Source organism: Canis lupus, chromosome 3 (assembly GCF_003254725.2).
Source record: "Canis lupus dingo isolate Sandy chromosome 3, ASM325472v2, whole genome shotgun sequence".
Lineage (NCBI taxonomy): Eukaryota > Metazoa > Chordata > Mammalia > Carnivora > Canidae > Canis > Canis lupus.
This window is the reverse complement of record NC_064245.1, coordinates 7,864,221-7,882,673: the sequence shown is the minus strand read 5'-3', so window position 1 is coordinate 7,882,673 and position 18,453 is coordinate 7,864,221. Positions and strand designations below refer to the sequence as shown.

Here is an 18,453-nt window from a genome sequence, read left to right as displayed (position 1 = left end):
ACATTGCCAGGGTTCGACTTTCGTTAACAGGAAATCTCATTTTCACAATAGGTTAATAGTCTATGAGATCCATCTACCATAATTTGTTTAAATGTTTGTTATTATAGAGACTTTAAAGAGTCTCCTCTTTTATAGAGTCTCCTCTATTATAGAGACTCCTTCCTTTTCTTTTCTTTCCTGTCAGCTTGTTGTTGTTATTTTGTTTTTTTTTCTGATAAATTATTTCCTGGCAGTAAAACACAAAAGGTGGAATCATGAGGTTGAAAGTTGTAAAGTGCTACACTGTGGGGCAGTCAAAAAGTATGGGTTTTGATATGAACTATAGTTTAACTCCTGATTCTGCTCATTGCTATTTGTGTGAGAAGCGATTTGTTGTTTTGATCCGCCTGAGTCTCAGAACCCAAATTCAGATTAAGACAGAATGTATATTCCAAAAATCAAAATGCTCTGCAAAGTATTTTACTAGTAAATAGTAAATAAAATAAAAGTAAATAAGATGTAAAATAAGTATAAATATGGCTTAAAAATAAAAAGTAAAGTAGTCTCCTTGGTGTTAATCTCCTTATAACCTCCTTAACAAATTTAATTCCATTATGGACTGTTTTCCTTTCTTAAAAAGTCTCTAATTTTGACAATTTCTATGTATCAAGTCACTTCTAAGTTTTATCAAACCGCGCACACCCTCAAGGCTCCCTAAGGCATGTATCTGAAATTTGAACAGTGTTCTTGGCACCTAATTAGACCTTTGCAAGTGGTATTATAGTAAAAACAAATTCTTTCTCTAACAGCCTTTGCAATTCATATAAAGTGATTATACCTTTCTGGACTCTTGCCAGCTCTGAGGAGGTGAGTAAAGTAAGCATGAACAGGAGGACGGTTTCCTTGCCTCACTGTCCTACTTGTGTTACTGACAAGTTGATTGCTCAGACTGCACAGAATAGGTTCCTAGCGGGGTGTGAGGGTGGCTCCCTCGGTGGCTCAGGTCATGACCCCTGGGTCCTGGAATAGAGCCCCACATCGGCTGGCTCCCTGCTCAGCAGGGAGTCTGCTTCTCCCTCTCCTGCTCCCTCTCCCACTACCCCCCTCCCTGCTCATGTTCTTTATCTCTCTCTCAAATAAATTAAAAAAAAAAAATAGGTTCCTAGCTTTTCCGTTTCCATTTTCACTTTGAAGAGACCAGTTTACTATAGCATTTTTTTTTAAGATTGAAGCCCGCCCAGTTTTTGGTTTTTGCTTCCCTGTCCTCAGCCTACAGATGAAGCATTGACTGTTTCCTTGAGTAAACATTCCGCTTTCACTTGGCACCTTTATTAGAAAGAAAAGCACAAGTGAAATCACAAGTGAGCAAACGGGGGTAGTCATGAGAGCATCCGAAAGGAATGTAAACTGAATTATATTTTTCTGAATGTTACTCGTATTGCCTGAAATGAACGACACAATTTTAAGAACACTAAACCTATATATTATTCACGTGATCAAAGAGAGAAGTCCTAGTCAAGTAATTCAACTACAGTCCTTTCATTTGAATAGAGACATACTCTTTTCAACTTCATCGTAAATTATTTTGCCAAGCTCTTCGAGGAGCCCGGGGAGGTTAGCAGAGCATGTATGATTGTTCTTACTGGACAGATAAGGAAGTTGACGTCCCGAGAGTTGGCCAGTGGAAACACAGTAAGTCAGTGACATAGCTGGAAAAAAAATGCAGGCACCCCAACTCCTGGGCATTTTTGTTGCACAGAACCGTCTCTTGATGATCATCTCTCTCATTGTTCATTGCTTCAACTTGCTCACCTCACTGGGTGGCTGAGGTTCTCGGGGACTTTCATCTGCAGTTTGTAATTCATGATGCATTTATTGAAAAGACATATATATCTCAAATCAGAAGTATTTTAGTGCACGGAAATTCTGGTAGCTTGACTGGGTTTCAGGAGCCTTCATTCAAGAAATAGATATGCTCAATCTGGTCTTTCATTTATTCAGCCTGTATCTCCACTCTGACTGCAAAGTGGTCACGGGAAGAGAACGGAGGACAATCTGGGAGGCCTGTCTGTCTCAAACCTGTTCTCCACTAGCGCACCTCCCTCGTCACCTTCCTCTAACCTCTGTTGCTTCATAGGTAAAACTCAGAATAATAGCTTCTTTTGCTGCCTTCTCAGGCTGTTTGTGATAAGCAACACTAGGATGAAATATGAGGGAACGCTTGGTAGACTGCAAAGCACCCCACCAAGGTAAGATGCTGTTCTTTCCTCAATGCCACAGAACAGGTGAAGAGATGCCTCAAAGGTCATAGAAGAGCAGAAGTGGGAGCCCATTTCAGACATTTCAGCCTGAGCTGTTGGTAGGATTTATTTGCTTGAATGATACAAGTTGACCTTTAGTAAAAATCTCCACCATGAAAGCAATTCAAGGGTGGCAGTTCACAATCAGCCGGGCGTCTCTTTACAAAGTACCAAAGTACACCAGTTAGAGCTGGTTGGAATTCCCAGTCTCTAGGGATGAGAGGAATAGGGAGCAATCTGTAAGATTAAACCTGAGTTCACCGTAATTTGGTAGTTTACGACTTGCTTTTAGACTTTCTATCTGGCTGCTGGATTTTCAAAGTCTCGTACCTTAAGTAAAGAGTATTCTTTTGGAAGAACAATAATTTAGACAACTCTACGTTTGTGTGTATCTGCGTGCATGCAGGTCCTCATGTAGGCAAGAACTAAATGTGGTATAATATAAGTTTAGATTTAGGTTTCCTGTTCCAGTTGGGTGGAGAAAAAGGAGACCAGAGCCTGCCAAGTGAATATGCATCTGAGGGCAGGTTGTATCTGGGGTGGTTTAAATGTCCCAGTGCTTTAACTGCCCTGAGGATATATCAAAGTGGCCATTTCTCCCCACTCTGCCTGACGTTTGAAGCTCCTTTACTGGAGCGTTCTGAGATCAGAAATTTGGATCAATAAGTAGGGGAATAACAGAGAATAGGAAAGAGGAAGAAAGGGAAAGAGAAATGATTTTTAAGTCAAAAAAGTGCCATAGGAAGGAACTATTTGTTTTTCCATTGGCAGGATAACTTATTTTCTAATATATGTGAACACTCTGTAGTGTATTATTAGCATCAGTGTGGCCCTTTAAGAAAATTGCATAAGCGACATTGGTCAAGTCATTAAATGATAGTGTTCAGAGGTCCCTTAAGCATCTAGCAGTTTTGCAAATGACCTTTCTGGATCAGAATAGCCCTGTGTCATGCCACTTAAGTAGAAAAATAGGCTTAATTTTTCAATTTTCTGATAGAACAATTATTTATGATTAATAAAACTGATGTGAGAAATTAATGCCACTTTCTCCGTCAAACACATTTTTTTTGAGAGTGGATTGCACTACATGTCTCACAAAAAAAGTTTAGAAACGGTTTTACTTCCATAGTATTTATAGTGTAGCAAGTCCCTGTGACTAAGAACTAAAAAACAAAAGCATACACCTATTTCTGTTCTTTTATGACTACTCTCTTGCTCTAATCTTTGCTAACCTCACCCAAAATACAGCCTGTCCACATGTAATGTTGGTAGGAGTAGCCCTTTTTGAATGGTCGGTAATATGCTGTTCATTTAACACTGGATAGTTATTAATGCAGGTCCTCTGGATGTTATTAGCAATTACTTGGGGAAAAAAGTCCAATGATTAATTAAATCTGGGAATAAGCTTAGATTAAACAAAGGCAAATGAGCTTCATTAATGCGGGCGTCCTTCAGAGCCTTTAAAAATGATAACAAGTTTGTGATTATTCTGATGGGGAGTTTAATAGACAGTGTTTCCCCAAATGCATTTGACCTTAAACTTCTTTTCTCATGAAGGCATCTCTTGGGAAGGAAAGATAAGTTACCAATTGACATCAGCATGGATATTAGGAAGGCCTTTAAAATGGTCGGCTCTGGATTAGAATCAGACAGTTCTAGTCCTAGCTCAGCTGCTTATTAACTGTGTCCCTGGACATGTCACAAAAACCTTTCTGGGTCTCAATTTCCTCCTCTGTAAATAAGAGTAAAAATACTTCAAACTATCATCAAAAGAATTAAAAAAAAAAAAGAAAAAAAAAAAAAACTGTGTCAAAGTGCCCTGTAAATTGCAAGGCATTTTGAATATAAAAACATCACAAAAATAATGGGTAGAGCATTAAAAGTTGTTCTAAGAATGTCTGACCCACTCGTTTTTTTTTTTATGTGCTTTGACATTAGATGAATTATATGTAAATGATCAGATTTCCTGATTCAACAAAGAAGAGTTATTCTCTCCCAAACCATTCAGGTAGTGAAGTATTATTAACTTTAGGAGAAATAACTATAAGCTAATGAGGCAAAGGTTTCCATATGGGTCATTTTTTAACAGTATCACATGTGAATTCTTACATGGGGCTTACTGAACTAGAAATGATAGGTGTTAAAGAGTAAGCTTCATTACCGTTGATGAACTATCAGACTAGAACTTTTCTCACTTGGATCAGCAGTAAAATACTTAGAAATGAGGAAAAGAAAATTATGTAAGTAAATAGCATGATGGTTTTGAGTTTCCTCCTAGCATCAACTAGATGGCTGGTGGAGATCATAATAACCCCATGAAATGACAACATGCAGGTTGGAGAAGAGGAAGGAAGCAGAGGGCCTAAGATCTCTAACGTGACTGAAATAGAGGGAATTAGTTTAGGGAATTTCTCTGCTAGAGAAACAGGACGATGTGATAAGAGGTTTGGAGCTAGGTAGCCTAGGATCAAGTCCTGGTCCTCCTGCTGGTGTACAAATCATCTGTAAAATGGGTATACAAATAGTACCCCTTTCCTGCAGTTGTTGTGAAGATTAAATGAGTTAATGGACATAAAGTTTAAGAAACCACAATCCAAAAGGTGTGTAATGTTAGGCTTGCAATTCACATATTCAACACCAGATGGCAGTGTGGCCACCCAAGGTCAGGTTGCCCAGAAGTCCCACAGGTGAACCCCTGTGAGTACCTGAATTACAGGGTAACCGAATTCTTGAAGGTTTCTGTGGAAATAAGAATAATTTACAGGTTCCATGCAAATGCTTTTATACACGGTCACATAAATATGTATATAAAAGAAGGGCTTTTTAAAAAAAGAAAAGCTTAAATAAAATACATCCGATGACCATTAATTGCTTTCTGTCACTAATTATTCAAATCATGGTTCCACGGTGTACTAGGCGAATAAGCTTGGACAAGTTACTTACCTTTCCTATGCCCCAGTTTTCTTATCTGTAAAATAATACATGCATTTGACAAAATTTTGTGGAGCCACCGTGTGTCAGGCATTGTTCTAGCAGCTGCAGATATATCACTTTTTAAAAGGACAAAAAATCCTGCCTGTGAGACGCTCTCTCCAGTAACTAGAGTCTAGTGAATAATCAGAGAACCTGTATCATTTAAGATCAGACACTGGTTGTATACCAGGCCGTTCGGGTGAGACTCTCTCTATCTCTGTTTTCACCAAATCCCCAGAGGCCTACAACTAAATCATAGGTTCGACGTATCTCTGCATATTCAAGAGGCCACTGACACAGTACCTGCAAAGAGTTGTCAAGCCCTGCAAGCCTCAGCTCAATATCTACCACAAGCATGTAAGAGAGCTCGGGTGTGTCTAAAGGAAGAATTGTTTTGAGAGAGAATCTATTGTTTTGAGAATCTATTGTTTTGAGAATTGTTCGAATCAACTGTTTTGAGAGAGAGAGACGGTTGCTGGAGGACTGAGCATCCACGGTGAAGAGTGGGCAATATTCCTTGTCACCTACGTGAGAAGGGGACCTTCGAGAGAAGCACTGGGAAGGCTTGACACCCGTCTCCCAAAATCAAAGCACATTAAGGTCATGTGAGAGGCCGTGGCCGCTTAGGCCTGAGGTGGCCGAGCTGAGAGAGGAGAGCTGAACTGCACGCAAAGTACATTTCTTTGCTGACTAGCAGAAAAGCATGAGTGTTTCTCATGGGCAAGACGTGAACTCCAACTATGTGAAGAACCCCTATCTGGAAAGATGATCTGATCCCCACTGTGAAAAGATCGCTGGAGGCCCATTAGGGTTTTCAAGAGTTTATTTGAGCAGGCGTGGACTGGCATGAAGCCGTGCAAGGAGCACTCCCCGGACAAGACTTGAGGGGAAAGGCTTTTCTAGAAGAGACCTGGAGGGAAAGCAAAGGAATTATCTGAGTGGCTACAGCTTAAGTGGTTGCCTCGTGATAGGAACAACCAGTTGGCTGTTTGTGCGTGGTTGTTCTTACATTTCATTTTCCTTGAAGGAGTGCACTTACAGGAATCAACTCAGCCTGAGGTTGCTGCTGGCTTATGTAGGCTACCAAGACATGACAGCCGCCTCAGTCGCATGGCTTCCTTGTTTAATTACTTGAACACCACAAAGGAGATGGGCCACCAGGTAGATGGCCAGGGAGGGAGGGAGGATGGTGAGCAGTTGGGGCAAGGCGCAGTGAGCCTCACAGCGTGAGGGCACCAGCAGCAGTATCCTCGAGGAGCTCCAGCAGCTCGGGAGCCCCAGAGGCCGCATGTGTGCCAGCCAAGTAGAGCTCTTCCGCCCCTTACTTCACGCCTGGAGTGAGGACAGGAGGGGTGGCCCACACTGGGACAGGGTGCGATCTAGAAGAAAGTCTGGAACATTACTTAGTACACTGCACTGAGCATCTTCATTACTAAAGCGAGACTGTTCTTGCCCCTAGAAGGGACTAGAGAGGATGTATGTCTTTGTTCCGATTCTAAAAATGATGGTATCTGCCTGGCATGTCAACCAGGGACAGGAAAATACTTAGCTCTCCAAGTAGAGGAAAAGCGGGTTTAGCATATATAAAGTGCCTAACGCAGTAAATATTTTCCATTTTCATCACTGTTCTTCTTATCAGCCCGTAGAACTTGTCGGACTCTTGTATGACTGAAGGTTGAATGAACATTGCCAAGGACGCCAAGATGGCGAGCTGGGAAGAATGGACCGAGGGGAGCTCACAGCGCTGTTCCTTCCCCTTCCATCCACGCGTCGGGGCTGGCTCTGTTCTTGAGCGCCCCATAGGAGGGGGAATGTCTATTACCTGAATGTCTGATTCCGTTTTCTAACTTTCGGCACCGAGTCCTCGGGAGCTGTCAGGCAAGGCTCTGCAGTGCTCCCTCAGGGGCAAAGTCAGAGCTGCTCATCCAGGGCGCTCCCGCCGTGCTGGGGCCTCCCTAAATATGTGTAGAGTGAGAGCACAGGCCCGGGGGCCTGGGGCCGGGGCGGGGGGGGGGGGGCGAGTTACCTCTGGGATTGTGATGATGAGCCCATTCTGGCCACCAAAGCAAAATGGCGTCACTCGAAGGGTGTCTTCAGAAACACTTCTTCCCCGCAAGACTGTGGAGAGTTTTCACCGCCCAGTGTCACTCCTCCCAGTAAAGACGGAGGGCATTTTTCAAAGTGGTGTTCCACCCACTTTTCCGACGGTTACTAGGACTCCAGAGAGAGAACTGAGGCTTCTGTCAGGCAAATACACTCGAGAAATGGCACACGCTTTGTCCTCCCCACCGGGACACACACAGTCAGAGTCCTCAAAGCTTGCACAGATTAGTTTTGCTAAACCAGCGTGTATTTACTGACTTTTTAGGAGCTCGGAACAGAGTTTCCTTCTCTCCTAGTATACTTGTTAGCATCCCTCTGGCCAATGCTCTTTGTCACAACCATTCTAGACGCATAGGATCGAGGCCTTATGCTCCAGAAAGGCCCTGCGCAGAGGAACAGCGTGTAAACGCATCGGTGTGGATTATCCCCACCCAGGATTCTGGAAAGCAGAAAGCAGGACGGCAAGGATGCAGGATCCCTGGGAAGAGGCCGCTTTTGAGGAGGCCAAGGAAGGCGAAGGGCTGCAAACCACCGTAGCTAGAAGACGGGGAGGCCAAGAGGGAGCGGGAGCCCGGTGGGGGAATGCGGTGTGCTTCACGCTCCCGTGCGTGGCAAGATACAGAAATAGTACTTTGTGTTACTCAGGGAGACAAAAGGGACTGCCATAGACTACAATTTAGTTGTCTATTTTAATCATTTATCTATTCCAGTAAGGCTTCTATAGCGCTCGCCGGTGCCGGGCACCGTGCACAGCACGTGGCAAATCTGAACTCCTCAGATTCTCAGCACCACTGTGAGGTGGGCACTGTGGTTATCAGGCCCATTTCACAGATGAGGGAATTAGGGGCAGAGAGACTAGCTTGCCCCAAGGGCTGGGACGCAGGGCCAGATCCTGTCCTCACAGTCCGAGCTCCTAGTCTCTGCTCTGTGCTGCTTTGTGAGGCCATAAAGTCAAATGGGGCCCTGCAGGAGGCAACCTCAAGTCATCTAATAATATGAACAGCAACTGCCTGTGCAAAGGGAAAATCCCCCCCAAGCCCCCCTTCCCCTTCTAGGTCCTCGGAAATGGGAGAAAATTCTCCACTTTAATCAAAACTGACTGGCGTTAATGTTTACTCCTGTAACTTCTTGCTATGACCTTTCATATGCTCAAGATGAAACTGAATTTCATGTGAGGGACAGCGTTCCAGGTAAAACAACTTAAGTGATAAAACTTGTTACCTCGGCAATGTTGCCCGAGGGGCAGACTTCAGAGTTTTCCTGGGAGATGTTCGGCAGAAGGTCCCGATGCCATTTCATGCACCATTTAATCAGGTTTCGCTCGAGAAACAGGGAGAGATGGAAAGCTATATTTTTCTTTTTAAAAACACATAACTCATATCTTTAGTGTAAAAGTAATTCATGCTTACTGTAGACAAGTTTGAAAACACATAAATTACGATTAAGAAAATAAAAATAAAATAAATAAAATAAAATAAAAATGGTGCATAATTTTACCACCCAAAGACAACAACTCCATTCTTTTTTCTGTGCCGAATATATATGTGTGTGTTCAACGTAATTATGGTCATTCTGAATACATTTTGGATCTTACACATTTTGTTTAACATCACGTTGTGAACATTTTTGCATTTCTCAAAAAATCTTTTTTTTTTTTTCTCAAAAAATCTTTAACTGTGATGTTTGTTTTGTCTGTCACGTTGCTTTAATTTTTTAATTTTATGTTTTGTGTCATGTCCTGTGTTCTTTCTCTTTCCGTATAAGGAATACGGTTCCTTTGCTTTTGTCTTCTGCAGTGATTTGTACTATTTTCACTTCTTGCTTGAACTTGCAGTGAACAAACGGATCTCTAGTTATGCAAGCCAAGACTGAAACTATTTGTTGACTCAGCCCACCTCAATGATTGGGAAGCTTTCTCTGTTTCTATTGCTTCACACCTGTCCTCCTCCACTTCTTGATCTTCGCTAGCAGCATTTGGAATTTAAACTATTATTTAATATAATATTTTATTTAATATTATATTGTGTATATTTATATTTTAAAAATTTATTGTATTTGTGTATTCAAGTATATCTTTAGAGATGATTTGTTACCACGTATAATTCTTGTGGCCATATTTATAATGATTTTTTCTTTTTTAATTTTTTATTCAGAAATAATTTCAGACTTTCACAATACTGCAAACACAAAAAGATGTATAAACATTTGTGAAAGTACAAACACTCCTATACGAGAGTTGCAAAATATCACACTGTATACTTCAGCAAAGAAATGTGTAGATGGCAAAAAGCATATGAAAACTGCAAAACAGATTTATTAGTCCTTAAGGAGAAGCAAATTAAACTCACAGTGAGATACTACTACTCCCTGGTTAGAATGAGTCAAATTAGAAATACCGATTGTACTAAGTGTTGGCAGGGAAACCGAACCACTGAAACTCCTGTCCACTGCTAGTGAGAGTGTAAAATGTTATGGCCACTCTGGAGAAGAGCTTGACACCTGCATTAAAAAATACACACATACGTATCATATGACCCAGTCCTTCCACTCCTAGATATCCAACCACAATAAATGAAAGTGTGTGCATGCAAAGTCTTGAAACTGAGTGCTCATAGCAGCTTCATTTGTAATGTCTACAAACAGGTGAAGGGATAAACAGATTGTGATATCCATACCATGGAATACTATTCAGCATTAAAATAGAAAAAAACTATAGATGCCCGCAGTAACAGGAACGAGTCTCCATATAACTGATGAGTGTAAAAAGCCAGGCCAAAAAAAAAAAAAAAAAGGATCCACACATCACACATCTCATTCCATGTATGTCACATATTAAAATATGAAAACAAATCTAATGACAGAGCAGATCACTGGCTGCCTGGGTGGGGGGGTGGGGCAGCGATGCAGATCACTGTGGAAGAAAGATGACAAAGGCATGAGGCAACCCTCGAGCTGATGGATAGCTTCGTTATCTTGATTGTTGCGATGGCTTCACAAGTATGTACCTATATCAGTACTTATCAAATGGTACTTTTTAAATAAGTGTGATTTGTTTTGTTTTAATTATACTCCAATAAATCTATAAAAATTCATAATAGATACGATTTTTTTGTATATCAGGTACTGTTTTCTAGCTCCTTATAAAAAGTAGGAAAGATATGTAAAAGCATTTAGCACTCTAGCAGTTATAGCAGAGATGCAATATAATTTAGTTGAAAACAAATCTGTTTTATAAATAATCTTTCAATGAAAATGTTTGGTATGGGGTAAAAGGTTTACTTCTAATTGCATAGAGAATCCCAGTTTTCTTCTGATACATTTTTGAACTAAACAAACGAAAAACAACACAACAAATGAGTTTTTCTGGCCCATGGAACCCAATGGCAAAACAGCAAGAACAAGAGCCACATCATCTCTAAATATATGGATATAGATACATATATGTACATGTGTCTATATATGTTCATACATATTACACACTGAGAAACGTACAAATTTAAATCCATCTAAGAGGATTAGATAGATTTTTAGAAACCTATTCATTGGTAACTGAATGTCAGAGATTTCTTTTTTTTGAATGTCAGAGATTTCAAAGTCAATTTATTAAGATGCCTTAAGTACAGTTGTGTTCAACAGATACCTTTAAAAAGTAAATCAACGAACTTCTTTTTTTAATTATGTATTCATGCAAAAGTCATAATGAAAATAACTTTCAACATTGTATTTTTTGAGAGAGAGAGGCAGCACATGAGTGGAGAGCAGCAGAAGGAGAGGGAGAGAAATTCTCAAGCAGGCTGCATGTCCAATGCAGAGCCTGATGCAGGGCTCGATCTCACAACCCTGAGATCATGACCTGAGCCAAAAATCAAGATTCCAAGGCTCAACCAACTGAGCCACTCAGGCGCCCCAAATTTCAATATATATATTTAAAAGATTTTATTTATTTATTTGAGAGAGACAGAGCACAGGCAGGGGGAGCAGCAGAGGGAGAAACAGGTTCCCTACTGAGCCAGGAACCAGAACCAGACTCGGAGCTCGGGCTGGACCCTGGGGTCATGACTTGAATGGAAGGCAGATGCTTAACTGACTGAGCCACTCAGGTACCCCTAACTTTCCATATTTTAAAAATTGGGTTTTTTGGCCCCATAGCCCTAAAAGTTGCTACTATTTATGAAAAACACTACTCTTACACAGCTTCTAATTGAAGATACTAAAAAAATTAAATACTGTTTCCAAACTTATTTTGGCATTGAAGTTAGCATTATTTGTTTAACATTGATTAGAGACAACTAAAAATGAGGATAGTCAATGGTTTGAAATAAAAAATAAAAAATAGTACTTGGTTTTCTTGTTTCCTTTTTATCATTCAAATATCCTCATGCTATTATTATTTACAAACTCTGGTTTCTCAAAGGCCAGAATTCATTATAGAGCAAATAATTTTTTTTTAATAGTAAAGTGTTAAGGTGAATAAAGGTATAGAGGAGAGTATTATGAGGAAAAAGAGGTAGGGTGTTGAAAATTTCTACTATGAAGTATAAAAGATCACTGAATATGCCTACCAAATACGGAATTCCTATAGTCACCATTTAGCTGATAAATGAGCTGATATTTAATTAGTTCATCAATAATTCATTATTTATTGAACTTCTATAGTTAAGGAACTATGAGAAACACCATGATAGATGATTCTTAAAGCTTCAAGAAAAATAGTGCATGAGAAAAGTAGCATATGGCTAGAAACTGAACCTTGGGAAACATAAAAAATGTAGAAGAAGTAAATCCACTGAAAAACAGGAAAAAAGGGTAAAAAAGCTCAGAGGTGCATCTGAGCAGGGTGTCATCTTGGAAATCAAGCTTATATCATAAATATATTGACACAGCACCGAGGACCTGTGGTAGACAACACCAGTGCTCATCGATATCCAATCTCCTCTCCTTTCAGGCATATGGAAAACAGCAGATTCCAGCCCTCCTGCAGGCACACCCAGTAATTTGACTAGTTCTAGCCAATGAGCTTTGAGCGGCGGTGGCAGGTGTCAACTCTGCCCAGGCACAGAAGAGCAGATTTATGATGTCCCTTCTCGTCCTCCTCCCACCATAAGTTGGCTTATTGGAACATCCATCAGCCTGTGTCCTTGAATGACTACACAAAGCGGAGAATTTTTATGGTGACATGTGACATGAGAGAGAAATGTGAACTTGTGTGGTGTGAAAGGACTGGGCTTTGAGGGTTGAGTGTTTTTAAAGCATACGTGTAGCTGTCTTGACTAATAAGGGAAGCCAGAAGTTAGCACTGTTATGTATCAGAGCAGCGAAAGCTATTTCCGCCAGCCCGATTTTGGTGGGCCTGTGGTTGTTCACAAATAGGTAGGATGCCGTCTTAAAGGACTTTCTCTTTCTGGATCGGAACAACAAGACAATCATGCGTGTCGGATGGAAGAGATAAATAAACACGGCCACGTGTTTTGGCGGTATGCATTGATTTACCATCTCCAATCTCGCATCCTTAATATATATTATCATGGAAGACCATTTACATGCCTGAAGGTTCCACGTTGCAATTATCTGCACATTGCAATCAAGCATCTTATCGCTGCAGGCCTATACAAAATGTTAACCATTTTTATGAAGTGCTGGAATGCTACAAAGGATCTTATATGGAGTTGGAGTAAAGCAAATTTTAATCACCCCTCCCAATCTAGGCATTGTGCCATGAAGCACCATAAGATCACTCCCCCCAGATCAGGGTCAACGGAAGTAGAAACGTAAGGATAGACATGAAGCTGTCAGAAATTTCTGGGTGGCAGATGTCCATCAACAGATGGATTAATAAAGAAGATGTGGTATATATATTATATATATTATGGTGTATATATATAATATATATAATGGAAAACTACTTGGCCATCGGAAAATAAAATCTCACCTATTACAATGACATAGAACTAGAACTAGAAGGCATTATGCTAAGTGAAATAAGTCCATCTGAGAAGAGAATTATATGATCTCAGTCATATGTGGAAATTTAAGAAACAAAACAGGATCATAGGAGGGGAGTTAAAAATAAAGCAAGACGAAATCAGTGAGGGAGACAAACCATAAGAGACTCTTAATCATAGGAAACAAACAGGTTTGCTGGAGGAGAGAGGGTAGGGGGATGGGGTAACTGGGTGATGGGCATCAAGGAGGACACGTGATGTTCTGAGCACTGGGTGTTATAGAAGATTGATGAATCACTGACCTCTACCTCTGAAACTAATACTATTTGTTCATCAATTGAATTTAAATGTTAAAAAAGAACAATAAAAAAAAAAAGGAAATTTCTGGGCTGGCTGAGGGCCGTTTTGAACCGTTGTGTGAGGGCACCACAGTCCTAGTCTAGGGCATTCTCTACCTTGCCTCAGGGCCATCGATGGTGCCAGGATCCACACAGATGCAGGTGACCTCAGGTGTAAAATCTTGGCAGTACGAATATTGGTTAGGAGTTTCCAAAAAGTGAGTGAGGGTTGATAGTTCTTGAATGGTCACTTCTCTTCGTCTGCCTTCCTCACCCAAATCTCCGGGACTGGTGACACAAACTAAGATGTTTCTCGGATGTCCCCGGCACTCCACCTCCAGGCTCACACCTCTCTCCTGCCCCGTGGACAACTGAAGGACATCAGGTCAGGCCTAGCCTGGTGTTGGACGCTTGGCCTTCCTCCATCTAGGTTGCTGGACAGAGCAATGAATATTCCAATAGGATTATTAACTGATTAAAATAAGGAGATAACCAAGGAGCTCAGCTTTTTAAAAAGAAAACAGCAAACTGGATTACAGAGTCCATTAAAAGAGGAAGTTTTACAACTGATGGGACAAGGGTTCAAAATAGGCATTGTAAACACACTCAAATGGATTGGGAACAATATCACCAACATGAAACGATAAAAAGAAAATGTAAAAAGATACAGGTTGGAAACATTATGGGTAAAAAAGTATAGGAGCACCATGGATGGGATTAAAAGTAGGGTTGGTACAGCTGCAGAATTAATGATCCCATTGGAAATGTGATGGAGGCTCCTTCCCAAAGGGAACAGGTAAAAATAAGGACACAGAAAATAGAAAAGAGATGCCAAGCCAAGCAGAGGTGGAAGCAATCTGTGGAAAGGCTCACATCTGGATAGTAGGAGTGCCAGAAATAGGGGGTTTAATATTGAAGAAACAATGGTGATCGAGGCCCCAGACTGAAAGCTGAACATTTTCAGTGAAAAAAAAAACAGAGCGGGACAGACATGAGAAGTAAAGAAAAAGCCACAGTTAGGCATGGTCTATGAAATTTAAGAATGTCAAGGACAAAAAGATTTTCGGGAAAAGCAAATCAGGTCTTCCGACCGCGATTCATCTGTGTTGGTTCTGCTTATCCCTGTATGTACTGTTCATGAGAAAATGCTTGCTTTTTTTTTTTTTTTTTTTTTAGTGCTCACTTTCTGAGACATCAGCTTGTGGGCAACTGAAACAAAACAGCACTTGTTGGCCAAGGTCAATTGTGAAGAGGATCCAACCTGGTTTGGGGATCTGACTAAAAGAACAAAATAACTTGTTCACCATGGCCGGGGAAAATAGATTTTTTTTCCTTGAATAGATGCAATATTTCCTTTGACTCTTTTTAAAGAGTCAAAAGACTCCTAAGCAGTCTTCTGAAGAAACGTTATTGCCATGCTATGTGACAGCTATGAAGAGGTATGCATGGATTAATACTCTGAGGGTGAGGATAAAATTATAATGAAAATCATTTTGCCTATGAAAATTGTTTATCATCATTATCATATTACAAAGCAATCTGGCTTAGATGGAAGTAGTTCATGTAAGTGATCGTAAGTAATATTATTATAACCAATCAAAAGTTAGCTCTCTCCTCATTGTTTTTTAGTCCTCCAGTTAAAAATCAGTAAGTTTAAATGCGAATTATCATCATCATCATCTCTATCATCACCACTCTCACGTGCAGATAATTTTGCCCACTGCCCCACATGTATAAGACGGAAGTCTTGTTTCTGATTGTCTGAAGTATTGGGATTTCCTTGGCCACCAACCCCTTATACCATATCTTAACATGTAAGTACCTAGTTTGGGGGCTTTCTGTTTTTTGTTTGTTTTTGTTTTTGTTTTTGTTTTTTGCTAGATTATTTGCAAAATGCTCCTTCCTTCTTTGCCTTCCTTAATATGTACTGAGTACTCACTGTGTACTAGCACCGAATGATGGTGATAAAGGAGAAGAAAAGCTTTGATCCCTGACTTGTACTTTCCAGAAGCCCCCAAGACTGGTGAGCAACTGCTCCCTGCTCAACAGTTCTGTGTTGAATATCCTGGGGTCTAGGGGATTTGAGGGAAAAGAATCTGGACCATGAAGATGTTGAAGATATTGATTGTATGTCACCGGTATGCTCCCAGGATATGGGAATGAGGAAAGTTCTGATCCGGGATTTGTAGCAATGGAAAGGCAAGGACAAAAAATGTGACTACAGAGATATGATCATGTTAGTCTAGTTTTAGGGGGAAAAGGATGATCAGTAACTCCTCCAGGAACATAGAAATGTCTTTTCTCCCTTTCTCTAGCTCTCTCTCTCTCTCTCTCTTACACCCACACACCCACACACACGCCCCAGGTTTGATGTAAGGACCAACCATAAGCATGCACAGTGTGATTTTAAGAGCCAACTCTTTCTTTCTGACTCTGATGATTTAGCACAGGAAAACAAAAGCTTTCTTTTGCCTGGTAACTATGATAAAGTAAATAATACGGCATCCCCAAGATGGCTATGTTACTGAGGAGCACGGGAACCAGAGAGCAGATTTATGATTTCTGGCTGATGAGTCAATAAGAATGGACCTAAGTTTCAAAACTAATCAGTAAAGTGATAGCTCAAAAATCACAATGCCTTATAAGGAAGTCACAGTCATCCTACAGTTTGCTTATGGGACTTAAGTACCATATGATATAATAACACGTTGAGTAAACTCACCAAATTGCGGTGGGTGGAGGTACCACTTCCTCAAAAAAACAAGAAGCTGTCAGATATTTAAAAAGAGGTTAATAGGGAGAGGCTTTCTCTCTAAGACAGGGTAGGGCTTTCCAGGTAAACACTTAGATGTTCAAAGGACAGAAAGGGTGGCTTGGAAACCTAGGCTTGAGAACCATTTGGAGCTCTTGTCTTCAGATTGTCCAGGAAAGAGAGGTCCAAAAGGGCTGACAAGAGGATCTGGATGATCTGACCCAAACCTAGGAAGGCATGTGTAGTTCTTACTCGAATTCTAAATAAGTGGCTTCTAGTATCCAATTGCTCTCCCCACCAGGAAGAAATATTTTCCTTGCGAAGTGAGTAAGTGGACTTTCTACTCCAAATGTGTCTTAGATGACTTTGGGTGGTGAATTTTTCCAGGAAATGGATAACTTGATTTTTTACAGTTGAAAGATCATCAACCGAAGCATAGGATGAGAGAAAAGAAACTGCAGGATGCCTTTTGAATATTAGTTTCTCCCTTACAGATATATACGTCTCAACATATCCAAGCCTTTGTCATGTGTAACAGAAGGCGTGTCCTCCAGTCTCCTAATAAGACTGTCATTTTCATCAATGACTATAGAGAGGGAGAGATTAGTGACCCTTGAGATTTATGCCATTCAGTGCCTAGGAGTCTTCTATTCATAAATTCTGCTGAATTTAGTAGGATGTTACTTCATTAAAGTAATAAATATAAATTGAAAATATAATTTTTAAAAAAGATTTTATTTATTTATTCGTGAGAGACACAGAGAGAGAGAGAGAGAGACACAGGCAGAGGGAGAAGCAGGCTCCATGCAGGGAGCCCGACATGGGACTCGATCCTGGGTCTCCAGGATCACACTCCGGGCTGAAGGTGGCGCTAAACCGCTGGGCCACCAGGGCTGCCCCAGAAAATATAATTTAATATCTAATGTAAATATAAAATATATAATACAATGAGAATAAATAATATAAATATAAATGAAAGAAGTAATAAAGTAGGATGATAACTTCAATATAAAAATCCCTTAGAATTCCAAGAGTCCGAGAAACGATAATCACTGGTGTCGTGGTGCATTAATGCGTGTGCAACGTTACAAACACGTGTATATGAAAGCTCTGTGATTTGATTGACCTTCTGACTACACTAGAGTTTGGACAAAGAACTTATTGTTTGCAAACTGTGCATCAGCAAGCACAGAATACTTCGGAACGAGACCGTTTGACATTACACGTTGCTGTGGGGCCTTCAGCAGGAAACTTACCAGCCGAGAGGTGTGTTTCGTGTGTCTTCTCTACCTTTCAGAAACCCGGGGAACACCTGTGGCTGTCGACACAACACAGAAATACAGAAAGATGAAGGAAATGTCCCTTCCAGATTCTCAGATTTGGGTCCAGGTACATGAGGCCACGTGTGCAGGAACCGGGGCTCTGCTGGGCCACCTTCAGTTAGGAGGTGCTCAGGTGCACGCCGGGCGCTCCTGCCGTCAGGCTGCTGACTTAGCAGCTAACCTGTTAAAGGGGCCTCAGGGTGACTTGTCTTCTCTGGTTAGATGATGACACAGCCGACGATTCTTCGACATTGGAAGTTTGTTCCCAATGAAAGGCAGCGCCAGGATGAGAAGGGGGAGGCCAAGGTGGGAACGGGGGCTCCTTGGATCAGGGGTGGTTTCCGGGTGGTGAGAAGGGCTGTGCTGTGTGTACAGAGTGTGACCTGGGTGGCGACCCCTCCCCGTTACTCTTGGGGAGATTTGCCAGGGAGAAAGGTCATTCCATAGCCGCCGCCCCCAATCCTGAGCTTGGCACCTGCGCCTCCACGCCGCATCCTCTGCACGGCTCCCCGTCCCCCAGGCCGTGTGCGGCCAGAGCTCCCTGCTTGCCCCACCAGGGTACAGGCCCGACTCACTGTTCCCCTGGTTGGAAATCCCACACTGTGTTCTCTTTAACTATGTGGTCCAACTCCCCCCAAGCACCTGCAGTCAAGGCTGCATGGGTGGAACAGTTTCCTCTAAAGAATGAGGAATAATTAAAGAAAATTAATTACCGCCAAGGATAAGAGCTTTAAATATTATACC

The 18,453-nt window shown here is 41.2% G+C and overlaps 1 protein-coding gene across 3 annotated transcripts in view; it reads left to right on the top strand.

Moving 5' to 3' along the window:
- PPIP5K2 (diphosphoinositol pentakisphosphate kinase 2) overlaps positions 1–15,622 on the top strand; it is a 101,694-nt gene extending 86,072 nt beyond the window's left edge. For all 3 annotated transcript variants that reach the window (XM_049108144.1, XM_035714720.2, XM_049108150.1), the window contains one exon: positions 12,301–15,622. In XM_049108144.1, coding sequence (XP_048964101.1) covers positions 12,301–12,371 — 71 coding nt within the window. In that variant the 3' untranslated portion in view covers positions 12,372–15,622. The remainder of the gene's footprint in view (positions 1–12,300) is intronic.
- Positions 15,623–18,453: the final 2,831 nt, after the last annotated feature.